This window comes from Homalodisca vitripennis, chromosome X (genome assembly GCF_021130785.1).
Source record: "Homalodisca vitripennis isolate AUS2020 chromosome X, UT_GWSS_2.1, whole genome shotgun sequence".
Taxonomy (NCBI): domain Eukaryota; kingdom Metazoa; phylum Arthropoda; class Insecta; order Hemiptera; family Cicadellidae; genus Homalodisca; species Homalodisca vitripennis.
Genome location: NC_060215.1, coordinates 144,644,965 through 144,658,817, shown reverse-complemented (window position 1 = coordinate 144,658,817; position 13,853 = coordinate 144,644,965). Strand labels below are relative to the sequence as shown.

The following is a 13,853-nucleotide window of genomic DNA, read 5'->3' as shown; positions in this document are numbered from 1 at the left end:
ATTTACAAGTCTGACAGTTTATTTTAAGTGTTTCCAGCGAAGAAAAGTATGATTATAATAAAATAAGATTTCACTTTTAACCTTTTTGATAACCTCCAATTCCAACCTCAACCAAAATTAGTGTGACTGACTATTATTTTCTTTCTACGGGGAAACTTCTTTGTAATTAACTGCAAATACAGTCACCAACAATCTTATAAAGTGTATGGTGAGACAGGATGAGTAAAATAGTTATGCATTTTGTTCAAAAATGGATGCAATATGACATTCACGACAAGGACCAAAATGGTTGACCAAGCATTTGGATGGATGAACTGGATGGATTGGTTGTAAGAATGGATGAGAAAATTCAAGAAAACAGATTTTTCATGATCACAGGACCAACAAAATTCTACTGGTAGTATACATGGAATTGTGACAGAAATCTTGATTTACACAAGATACCTGCCAGATAGTGACTCTACTGATTGTGCTGTGACTGCGAGTGAAACTTGGGTGAATGAAAAAGATAGTTCATTGACTGAGGACCAAAAATCTCCAAAAACACTAAGAATATGTTTACAAACTTTGTCTGCAAATAAGCTCATTTCCTGGAAATAGGTATAATGATAACATTGGAAAGATACTGTGAAATTGTAACAGGAGAAAAATTCACATCAAGCGAATGGAGAAGTTGAGGTTCAAGGTTTCAATTTGTGTACAAAAATAACTGTCCACATGGAAAGTAGACTCATGAGGTGCTGCATGGATTTAGGTAAAATATTTATTACCATTACCAACACTGCTCATATCTTGCTCCAAGTGATTAACATCTTTATCCCCAGATGAAGACCTCGCTCACAATGCAGTGCTTCCAAGGAATGATGCCAATCTGCAGGCTGGACTGGATTGGGAATCTAACTCAAGACTATGGTAAGTGCCTCAATTTAGCTGAAGACTACACATAAAGTTTTCTTAATAATGTGCTTTCTAATTTATACAATACAGTACAGTTTCTTATGTTTATAATTTTTAATTCCAAAACATATGATACTTTCTGAATGGTCCCTATACCATCTCTTTGATTACGACCTCAAAATGTTTTAAGTTGATAGTTACGCTCCCAGCAGGAATTACAGCCTTAGAAATCCTCATAAAACCAACTGGTCTGATTATGAGAAAAGGTTCTGCTAGGATTTTTGGTAATAGAGTAATCTTAGCTGATATTGATGAGACTGCATCTTCTTATGCAAATGCACACGTTATTGAATCTGCTGACAACAAAAGCAAAGCCCTATGGAGTGTAGTAAACAGTGACAGAAACGGATGACATTTACAATCTCAAATCCGTATCGCAACAAATAATGAAGTGGTTGACAATCCTTTAGTGAGCATTATAAACTAATCATTTACCCTTGGTCAATTTACCACTGCAATGAAAATATCCAAAGTGTATCAAAAACACATAAAAAGACCAACAACTGAAGTACAAAATTATCGACCCATATAATTTGTTTCTACTTTTTCAAAAATAATGGAAAAAGTAGTTCTTAACAGACTTATGAAACATCTAGAGCAATTAAATCTGATTACCAAATCTCAACATGGGCTCTTGAAAGGAAAATCTACCACTTTTGCCATTATTAGCCTTGTTGAATATATCATTGACCAAATTGGCAAAGAAAATGACATCTGTTCCTTGACTACAGTAAAGCTATCGACTACCTAGAACATGACTTTGATCTCAAGGAAACTATCATCTTTAGGTATCAGAGGTACAGTCAAAACTGGTTCCTAAGTTATCTGTCAGGGCAATCCCAAATAGTTGAGGTGCAGAGCACTACACTTGGCCTTATAAAACACATATCAATCACACCCAATGCCTGTTACAAGAGGAGTACCTCAAGGATCCGTCCTAGGTTCAGTCCTCTTTGTGCTTTTTGTCCATGATTTCTCAACATACCTTCCAGACCACAATGCCACCTTTGTGATTTCTTACTTACATTAAAACATAAAAAAATATTTTAAACTTTAATACAAAAGTTTTGTGATGTGTCTGAAGAAGATATCCTTGATATCGAAAGGCCTCACAAAATAATAAAAGTATTAAATATTGGTTTTATGTTTTAACGTAAGTAAGTTATCAGTACCAATATAAGCTCCATCTACAACACCTTTGTGATGTATACAGATGACACAACACTCTTGATCAAAAACAGCACTGCTAAAGGAGTGTATGCTTCTGCATTTAATTCGCTAAATAAGGCTCTGATGTATTGCAGAGGAAATGACCTGGCTGTTAACCCATTAAAAACATTAAAAGTAAATGTAAAAAACCACATTCCTAACATATCTGACGTAACAACTGAAAACCATGTAAGATTCATTGGTGTCACTCTGGATGGGAATCTCACCTGGACTGAGCACATAGACAGCCTCTGTAAAAAAATCAGCACTCCGTATGTTGTCTGGCGGATAAAATGGATTGGGAATTTTGAAGCCGCAATGACAGCTTACCATTCACTAGTGGAAACCCATATGAGGTATGGGCTTATTGTGTGGGGTGGATCCCCTGCTGGAAATCTCAACTGGGTACTCATACTACAGAAAAAAGCCATAAGAACCCTTGCTGATCTTGAACCCCAACAAAGCTGCAGACATGCTTTCCAATCCAGGGGAATAATAACTGTTACTGGGCTGTACATTCAAGGAGTAATTTTGCATGCTCATCAGCTGTATCTCCAAACAGGGAAAGACCTCCACTCACATAACACCCGTCACGCAGCCGACTTTGTTCTGCCTCTACATTGTACAGCACTTTTTAAAGAAAAGCCATCTTACATTGGGCGAAAACTGTGGAACATTCTACCAGACACTATCAAAAGACTTAAGGGAGAAGCTCTGAAGAGGAAACTCCACAACTTCCTTGGAAACCAGCCATTTTACACCCTTGAAAAATTCCTAGAAGCATGCAGGGAAGAAAGGAGATTCCAAGACGTATCCTGACATCATTTATTGTCAACAATATTAATTTAAATATATTTAACTGTTATGTTTTAAATATAGGTGACTATATTACATATTCTTGAAGAATATGTGAATAAAGAAATTTGTATATTATCTTCAAGATACTTGGATGCAACAGAAATGACTACAGGTACAAGTGGTAGATGAAACGACTGCCACCAGAAACCCCAATATTTACAGGGAAAGCCTTTAATCAAGGGTAATCCTAAAGGAATAAATACCAACTTGTATACTGTCACTGTCTCCAAAGTTCAGTGGGCAATAAACAGTTTAGCCCATTCACATCTCTTGGTGGATCTTTCAAGTCCCCTCCTCAATGAGGACTGATACCGTCTACATCTTTTGTACCTCAGTCCAAGAGAATCAATAGAGTAGTGTTTATTCCTAAGTGTGGTTGTTGTAACTCTACAACCACCAAATCATAAAGTCCTAACAGCTTTCATTGTTTTTACCTGAGACACTTGAGAAATTGTGGACAATCGCATTTATAAAGGGGTGCTCCACCTTTGCATCAAAACAAATACGCCTACAAACCAGAGAAGTTGTGTAAGATATTTCTTCAGAAAGTGGTGAGTTGGACTGGGATTCTCCTGCAAGGAGGAAAATGACAGAGCATTTCTAGACTCTTAGGGTGTATTTGATGCACCTCATGCAGTCCCATGAAAACAAATTTCTATTCAAAATGTAAGCAACCTCAAACTTCTTAGCGTTGGTGATGTATGCATCATCTTCATCTAAGTATCTGAAAGTTTCTCTAGGTCAAAAACTGTCTATGAATGTCCAGCTGGACTATGAGCTCAGTGGATAAAAATAGTCATTTGTGACTCTTCAACCATCTTTTGAGCCTCTATGGGGCTTGAAGCATACATCTGTTACTGACTACAAGAGACAGTCTCTGATATCAAAATGATGTAATAAGTTTATTTTGAGCTTCTTCATCACCAGCTTTTTTTGGATCTCTTCAGATGAACATGACTCCAGATTTTAGGAGTCAAGCCTGTGACCGTGTCAGATTATAGATTCTGCACTAAGAGGAAGATGAACTGGAGCTAAACTCGACATTCAAAAGAGACAGTTATCAGATCTCAGGCAGATTCTACATGGTACCCTGGTCTGGTAGGCAATAGCATCAAATAAATCTTTACAAAATCAACTATTAGTACCACAGTGGCCCTTTATATGAAGCCCTCCAACGTTCTGGAAGTGTTACTTGAGTTGTTTCACCTCAATATCTTCCTCAATCCGTTGGGTACTAAAGTCCGGATATTCGGACATGTGAAGAAATGCATAAAAAACCAATAAAAACATATTTTTGCGTATAGTTTTATCATAGTGTTTAGTGAAACAAAACGTTTTTCATCCGAATTTTTTTAAAGAATTTTATTTTACTAAAAAAGTTAAGTATATTTCTATTTTTGGTAAGTACATGTTTTGTTATTACTTTTAATTTTTACATTCCTTTATTAAAAATATGCAAAGTTTACTATTACAAAATTTATTTATGTACTACTAGTTTTTTCTTGAAATCATTAATTTTTATCGAAAATTAAGAAAGTTACTGGTCAAAATGTAAAATAGTACACAACAGCTTAAAAAGAATCTGGTATTTTCAGTAATCCCTGGATAAAAGTCGCTGCGCCCGTATTTCTTGGACACAAGAAACATTGTGGTCTGGTACCCAAAGGGTTAAAACAGAAGCACGGCTGGCAACATAACAAACTGATGATGATGCCCAGTTGGTAGAACACTGTGTCATTATTGGAGAAAATTCCCAAACGCCTTTTGCCAGATGACATCATGTCAACCAAGGACGTAGTCAGCAAGGGGGTCCGGATCCCCCCCAAATTTTCAATGGTTTAATTACTTTTTTAGTAAATGATTATTTTTATTATTTTTATTATTTTTATAATTCAGTATTACTAACATATACTGCTGTAAGATCGTTCTCAACATAGAAACAGTCAAGAACTTTTTAAGGAACAAAATGGGGCCTTACTTTCTGTAGATTATGGGAAAATATTAGTTGCCTTGACCCCCCTCAACATTTTTTCCTGGCTACATTCTTGATGTGCACAAAGTATTGTTCTGCCTCAGTCCACATTGACCTGAGAGATAACTGGCTACACAGTAGTCACATGTTATCTCAAAATCAAATGATATCTTAGCTCGCAAATAAGAGTCAAATCAGGATTTGGTTTTTTTCAATTAGACTTCAAAGAACAATCAATTTACATGGAAATTTAGGAAATTTAAGTATGATGTTTTAGGTAAATATTTGCACAATTCTTACCCCTGTCCAACTGTGGATAGAAAAATGTTACACTGGTAACTCCATCTTCTCAAACAACGGAGCAAGTTAGAGCAATTCAATTCTCTTCTGAATATATAAAGATTGTGAGCATTTCATGTTCAAACTCGTATCTTGTGCACATCTAATAAAATGGGTCTTAAACCATCAGGGAATCTTAGGAGATCTTAAGACAATGCTGGCCAAGGGAGGGTTTTCCAAAATACCTTTGTTGGTAAGAACAATAATAATCAACCACCAGGCATAACATCCTACTCTTGTACAAATTTCTCACTAATTCTTTGCAAGAGATCATTATGCAAATATAAGAGCAGTATAAAATATGGGGAGTAAAATATTTATTAAATCTGAAAATAAATTATTTCCATTTGCTTTTTCAATCAATGAAGACAGTTTTTTCATTGTATTCTGTCATGCATGTTTAATTATAAAAATATTGTTTCGCTAAAACATTATGGGAAAGGAGCTTGAATTATTAGTGTTACATTTGGATGACAGAGTAAAAAATCTGACTTTTAATATGTTTCTGTTCATGGATATTTCCTTGGCTCTATTATTTAGTATTCTGTTAATGTATGCCCATATGTCCTGTACACAAATTAAATAAGATTTCTTAGTTGTAATATCAATTTGGATAAACTGATAAGTGAACGAAATCTTGCCTTTAAAATACCTTTTGTTTGGGATTTTTATGTGGAGCAATTATGTTAAAATATTATAAAGTGAAATTTCCTTATATGTATCAAACAAAGTCTTGTTTGCTAACTTGTACGCAATTTCAAATAAAAAATCTCCAAATAATGTATTGCTATTTAAACAATATCAGGAAATCTCTGAATAATCTTCCCACTAGTAAGACACTCATAACTAACTCGGAAAATGAATCTTTCTTGAGTATCAATAAGATTAGAAACAATAAGAGGTAGCTACTCTCTTTTGTTATAGCTACTCCTAAATTTATAAAAACATTTAATTATTTAATGATTTTCCAGTTAACATACGGCATAGACCATTTAAAAAGTTTTTTTAATTGGTTAGAATATAGTGATTTTTCCTGTATAAAAGATTTTGTGTCCTGTGATATTATTTCTCCTAAGTTTTAGTTCAGTGAGTATTATATAATTGGTTAAGGTTTTGTTTTAAAATGTTTATTTTATATTTTAACTATGAATGTTTTTGTTTGTGATACACTTTAACCCTATAAGTGGCAAGTTCCCTATAAGGCATTCGTCTCAGACGGTGCTTGCCACATATAGGGTTAATACAGTTCAGTGTAGTGCTGTTTTTTTCTTTGGCCATCAGTGTCTACTTTGTACTTGGTTTCTGTGTACTGTTGTTTATAAATACAGGGTGTGTCATTTGAAAAGATATCTCAAATGCCTGTGAAAGAATGGATTGTCCTAGAATAGTGAACTAACCGAATGCCCTATAAAACCAACCCTTTAGGACAGTTTTAAATATTGTTATATATATTTTTAGTACAAGATGTAAATGTTCAGAAGTTTATTGTGTTCTTCTGTATTTATATGTGAGCATATGTAATGCTCATACAATTTATAAGTACTACCTTGGTGAAAACCAAACTTAAGTCTTTTTTCCCTTTAGAATAAAATCCAAAAAAACTATGACATGTGAGATTTTAAGTATTATTCCATATAATTTGCAGGTGTGAATATAAAATTATGTTTTACCCATATTCATTTACACAATAAATTCAGGGGTTTTTAATATACAACAAGGTATTTTTCTCAAAGAAATCCATTTTACTAACTAAATCCATACCCAAATTTTGAAAAATTAAAATTCTCAAGTCTAAAAATTGTTAAGTGATAACACAAGGCACCATACACATAATTATGAATATCTATGCAAACCAACCATTCTTTGTACTTGATCTTTTGTTCTAGCTCCATCAACATTCTCATTTGAATAATATATGTGTTTTTAAGCTTAATTTCAACAAGTTTTTTTTTTATTTCAAATGAAATGTTATTGATTCAACCAAGATTGTTTTCAAAATAAAAATACAGTTTTTGAAAAATAATTATTACCTACATTAATTTATGGATAAATGTATTGTTTCAATACAAAATTTTTTAACAGTATAAATAAACTAATTACCATCTCAGTTTATGTTTTTTGAATAGCATATATTCAATCAAAATCAGCTATTCATAAAACTGCACTATTTACATATCCTGAATAGATGATTATTTGAGAACGTTATTTGAACAATCATCAGTCTTTTAAGAGATTTTGTTAATTAATTACCAAAGAGCTATAATTTCAATTTGCTCAAAATTTGGGCTTTCAGTTCAAGGTGATCATGTTGCATACCAAAATAACTCTGATTTTATTGTGAAAGTAAACTGAAAAGAACAATGAGTTGGCACGATTTTGAAATTAAAAGTGGTAATTAAATTTTGTTCATTAAATTTTTGGTTTATAAACACTTTTAAAATTAATATAACATTACATATGTTTTATATTTTAAAAACTTCAAAATTGAACCTCAGATCTATGGATTTTACCATTCCACATACAGGTTCTAAAGTAATGAAAATATGTTTTTTAACTGTTTTTACGTGTTGATGTTATGGGAAAATCGTTTTAATTATGTGTTCTCATAGTATGAAACACTGTGTATATTGTGCTATGCAATACTTGAAGTTAATGTAGTATTACAGTGAATATAGTTCAGTACAAAAATACAATTCAATTACAACATATGCCAATAGCTGTGTTATTCACATGAATTGTGTTGAAACATTATTGATTCTTGATTTAATGGGAATTTTTGCCTTGCAAAGGCTCCGATGATGTCAGAATAGCCAACCGACTCATGATAATATCTCCAACCGTCCAACCAATAAGATATTGGAGATAAAGGGTGGTTTTTATGCAGTTATCACTTTTCTTATACTTCTTTTTCTATATTTCTTCAGACTAATTTCAAGGGGTAGCAAAAAGCAAAGCAGTTTGCATCCAAGGGATTTTCCTACTCCCAAGGATCAAAAAGGACTTAATTCAAAACTGCAGCTGTTGTAATAAGTCAGGTACTTTGTCCTTATATTCAGTGTATGGATTTTTTCCCACTGAACAGATTAACAAATGCTAAAATATGGTTTATTCACCAATTACGCTATTGTGTCATTTGTAATTGACATGTAAATTATCTCATAATTTTTTCTTATGTATTTAATTGACAATTCACCAGCCGTATTAATGGTGGGAAAAACTATAATATGTAGTTTTATTTCGGTAGAGACCAAGTAATTGCAAGAGAGAATTACTTGGAATCGTTGTGGTCTAAACGAAGGAGAAAAAGGGAGAAATCAAGTATTGTGTTGTTTATAAAATATTTACAATGTATTTTTCAGAATTAAATTAAACAATTAAGACTAAATGGTAATGTGTAAATAATTATAATTAAATTGATTTATAAATATTTACATAAATTAAATTTTCATTTATTACAATAAAATATAATCAATAGATTTCTACAAATTTAATAAATAGTTACAACAATATAAATGGCAACAACAGTATAACTAACTGTCACTAGGCTCAAGCTTTACGGAAGACCTGGACACTGTATGCTAAACGTATGTAAATGTTTAATAATTTACTAATAACTATTGATAGGACAAGCTGTTGTGTCCGTCAGCAAAGTTGCAAAAAGATTTATTGAGTTAAAAATAAATAGCTAATCAATACAACCATGGCTGAGCTATGGAGTAAATCTAAAAAGATGTTCAAATAATTAGATCTACTCCAACACATCGTTTATTGAGAATCAATCATTATTGTGAAAAATTAAACGTTTATATTTGAAAGACATGAGCAACAAATAAAAAATAAATAATGTATTCCCAAGTACAATATAGTTTCAGTTTTACATGAGAAAAAATGAATAATACTCATTTTCCTAATACTTAACACTACTATGGGATTAACATTGTCCATATTTAGACAACAAAATGATGATTAACTAAACATAAGGTGCAAATGATAGTTCTAGTACTACTATAGATTATTGACTAACATGTTAAAAACGTTTTGTAGGACAAAATGAAAACATTGAAGTATTATTTATAATCCGGGCTGCTCTTCTCAACAAAAGATTAAATGCACTGATTTGGAATCTTTACGATTTTTAACGATATTGAAGAAACCTGGTAACCAGTTAAAAATTTTTAACTTTAAATTTTTTTTAAATCAGTACTCTTATATAAATATTAATTTTAATGTTCAAATGAAGTAATAAAACATGCCTGATTAATTTAATATATAAGTATCAATATGGAAGTCTACTAAAATTCATGCCAGCAGTTACAACATATTTATGCAAGTAATTAATACTTAACAAACACTAAAAGTTATGATAAAATTCAATTACAGTTTACAAATGACAAACAATATTTCATGCAATACTTTATGCTACATTTTTATTGATTGCGTTTCAGCGAAAAGCACTTTAGCACACCTTTCCCTTTAGGAATTAATTGTTAAGGTCAGTCTGGAGTTCTATACTAAATATTTTGGATTTGTGCTATTTGTAACCCCTACTCAATGAGTTTGGTGGAAGTTTGAAGTACAGCAATTTAAAATGGTTAGTACAAAAAATAAATTTCTATGTATCAATGAAAGACCTAACCAAGATTGAACCAAACCTACTTGTTGTGTCATCAAGACTTCTAGTCTTCTGACCAGTGAAGCCAAGGTCAACACAATTTTAAAGATCTTGATAAGAATAATCATACAATAAAAATATATTTAGAATTGCCCCAAAATTCTTCCAAGAGGTGAAATTTCACTGACAACATAAAAAGTTGTTTCTCAAGTAGACCACATGTTCAAATTTAAGGTTTCATTTTTGTTACTTGATCCTTTATAAAATTATTAATCCATTCCCATAAATTTTCACATTCTGTTTTTATCTACATTTTTGACAAACAATAATCTCTTAAAGTGAATCTCAATGCTTTTTAAGTATACATTCTGGTCCAATCTTCTAATAAATTATTGATAAGTTTCAAAAATTACCTCTTTTTATCCCCTAGTGGTGTACTTCAAAATTCAAAAACTCTGATTATTCATGTTTGAGAGTTACAGTTTTTGAAATTTTTTATACATTCCTGTTATTTCAATTTAATTTAGCATGTAACTAACTGGTATACATAAGATATAGTTATCACTCTATTAACTTTTTAGAATTTTGGTATGTTTTAATTTGTATTAATAAAAATCCAAATTTGGTATATAGAACGTTTTAACAGCCTGTTGTGAGTAACTTTTCATGTATTTATATTCAAACTATTTGTTATATTTATGTATTTAGTTATTTGTTTATTGTGCTTAATACTAGTTTTAGACACTTAAAAGTAACAATTGTAGTTTTTATATAATACATGTAAGTAGAATTATAATTTATTGCAAAACTTTGAGCCTAACAAGGTGTATTAAAAATATCATTAGTTTTGATATATATACATTATTCCAACAAACTGTACAACCCTTAGTTTAGGCTTCTCTTAAATAAAACATATCCCTAATCTAAAGTTAAAGCTGTAAAAATGTTTATCACATGTTTTTTTTTAATAAAGTCCATAAATTAATAATACAAATCAGTTGAACAAGTCTACAGTATTTATACAAATGGAGAGCACGAACATTTCTAAGTTTTATACACTAACTATAATACACAATAATTTAACTTTATGATGAGTCTTAGGTTGGCACGTTTTCACTAATCACTAAAATACTAGGTTGGAAAATTCAGTCACTTTTTAATGGCTGAAAATGACCCAAACGAATAATAAATAGATTTCTGGCTAAGACTTTGATTTTTGTTGACGTTCAGGATCTAAAGCAACAACCATTCATTGAAATCGTTTATGGATGGAAAGGTGTCTTGCATGTTATAAATGCGATATAGATAAATATAATTTTGTGATTCGTAATACTTAATGTTAAAAATTCGTGTATAGAAAGCACAGAAAATCAATATTTTTATTTTAAATTCGAAAATTTTCAAAAACCAAAATTTTTTAAATAACAGATAAATTCGCTTGTAAAAATTTGAAAAAAAAACATGTAAGGGTTTTCCAAAAGTTGCATTGAGTTATAATACTGTAAAAAGACGAGTTACATTTTCCATTGACAAGGCATTGCTGTAAATTCTGAACTCGTTTAAACAAGACTAGTTTTGAATTGATATCCTAACTCTCTTCAGCTTAGAGTGTCATGGGTCCCCCCAAAAAACACAGAATTGGGAACAACATAATCTGCAAAGGCGTACAAGAACCGAGCGTAAGGGTGGATTCCGGTGGGAGGTTCCTCGGATTTCCTCCACGAGGCTTCCCATGCACTCACCGGCTTCGTGAGAACTGTCCAGACCCGCTCGAAGCTCTCTCTGAAGTTGAAGTACAACCTGTACGGGGCGAACGCCAAATGTGCGATAGTCTGACTGTTTATGAGGGCATAACACGATACCAGAATGTCGTCCACCACTATAGTGCCTGTCCGTGTGAGTGGGGCGTAGACCCCACCGTGGTGGACCCACTGCGCCTGTACCGCGACCACCGTGTCCCGCACATACACCCCACCGCCCACCGCCACCAGGAGGTGGTCTCCAACGGCCACCTCCGCCGCGAACACGTGCTCAGTGGCAACCCCCTCACTCTCCGAGAGCCGCAGCACCAGGTGGGACGGAGTCAGCAGGACGGAGCTGCCTCCCCGCGTCTTTATCCTGAGGAACTTCCGGCTGTCCAGTGGGTTCCTGTCGAGGAATAGGATGACTTCGCTGAAGACCATCTTGCCGCTGCCTCTGTCCAGGGACAGGACGTAGTCCCCGACCCGCAGATCCGCCATCCTGCGCCGCGTGCCGTCTGCCAGCACGACGGTCCCGTTCTCCATGAAACATCCGCCGGACTTGGCCGCTTGGGACGATTCTGGAAACAGACAAAGTCCCTCTTGAGACACTCGTACAAAGATACCTAGTTTATGATGTTAAAAAGTGAAGATGACATGAACGAAGTCACAATATTCTCCAAAATAAAACAACGATCAATAAACACGAAGTTTAGACAGGGAAATAGCAAGTTGAACTGAAAAAAGTAATTTAGTGATTTCTAGAATAGAAGAAGGATAGTTTTCTGCAACAGAAAAAGAAGACAAACGAATAAAATAAATTACAAAGAAAAACAACACACATAACACAAATTGAATATACGATTAAAAGTAATTGAAGAAGGCAAAGTTAAGAGTAAGTGTGAAGATTTTATAAATAACACTCATGAATACATCATTAGCGCCTTGAGCGTGGAGAGCAGATTCGAGATCATAATAAAATTGCAGGAAGGAAAATTGTATTCCATGTAATTTATTTATAATCGTATGCAGCTGACCATGTACGAAAAAGGCATCAACCCTTTCCAATCCACTTATTTGTATTTAGAGCACGCTAAATTTAAAAAATGGACAACAAAATTAGGAAATGATGTGCAATTACTCGTAATGACATTGTAATGTTTTGTCGTTCTGGTTGTTATGATTGCAACAGAACATATCATTACAGTTATATTTACATTTCAAAACAAAACAAAATATTTACCAAATATTGTATTTATTGTGTTTTCTAAATTAAGTTCACGATGTCAATTATTGGATCTTGCACAAATTAAGAGAATTCTTCAAAAGAGGACTGAGAATATCAATTTAATGGTCTGATGTAAGATGGAAAAGAGGTTGAGAATATAAATTTAATGGTCTGACGTAGGATGGAAAGGGGACTGAGAATATCAATTTAATAGTCTGGCGTAGGATGGAAAAGGGGCTGAGAATATCAATTTAGTGGTCTGGTCTGACGTAGGATGGAAAAGGGACTGAGAATATCAATTTAATTGTCTGAGGTAGGATGGAAAAGGGACTGAGAATATCAATTTAATGTCCTCACTCTCTTGGTGATCTCATTTGACCCTCAAACCAATATTGGTCGATAGCAACGATTTAATGAAAAACAATAAATCAAAAAAGAACAACTGAAAAAACCCTAAAATAGTTTTTATCCAAACTATCGAGGTTGATTAGCGAAATAGATTGTCTTTATCTAGATCATATGTAGTTAAACCGTGTAGTTCAGACACTTAAACCCCTGGAGATTTGATATTGGTAAAGAATTATGTAAGTTAAGAATTGCAAACTGTGTTTACAATAGTAAGTAAGAAGTGTCTAAATGTAATAGTTTAAAATAAAAAGTAAAGGTCTAATTCATGTCAAACCCCACTTTCGGTGTTGTGTGACTAGAAGGTGATTTAAAGTTAAGATGGGTCAAGCTTGACACAACATGAAAAAATAACATTTTTACGACTCCGAATGGAATGGCGATTATTAAATTGTCTTGAAATCGATGCAGTAAATATGTCACATGATTTCGTACATTATCACAACTCACCAAATATGTACTGAAAATTAATTAAAATAATTGCGATGACGCATTACGATACAAGTGAGGTAGTACTTTTTATATTTTTTAAGT

At 33.0% G+C, this 13,853-nt stretch overlaps 1 protein-coding gene across 1 annotated transcript in view; it reads right to left on the bottom strand.

Moving 5' to 3' along the window:
- Positions 1–8,723: 8,723 nt before the first annotated feature.
- LOC124369967 (sonic hedgehog protein A) overlaps positions 8,724–13,853 on the bottom strand; it is a 74,240-nt gene continuing 69,110 nt past the window's right edge. The window contains exon 3 of the mRNA XM_046828200.1: positions 8,724–12,267. Coding sequence (XP_046684156.1) covers positions 11,546–12,267 — 722 coding nt within the window. The 3' untranslated portion in view covers positions 8,724–11,545. The remainder of the gene's footprint in view (positions 12,268–13,853) is intronic.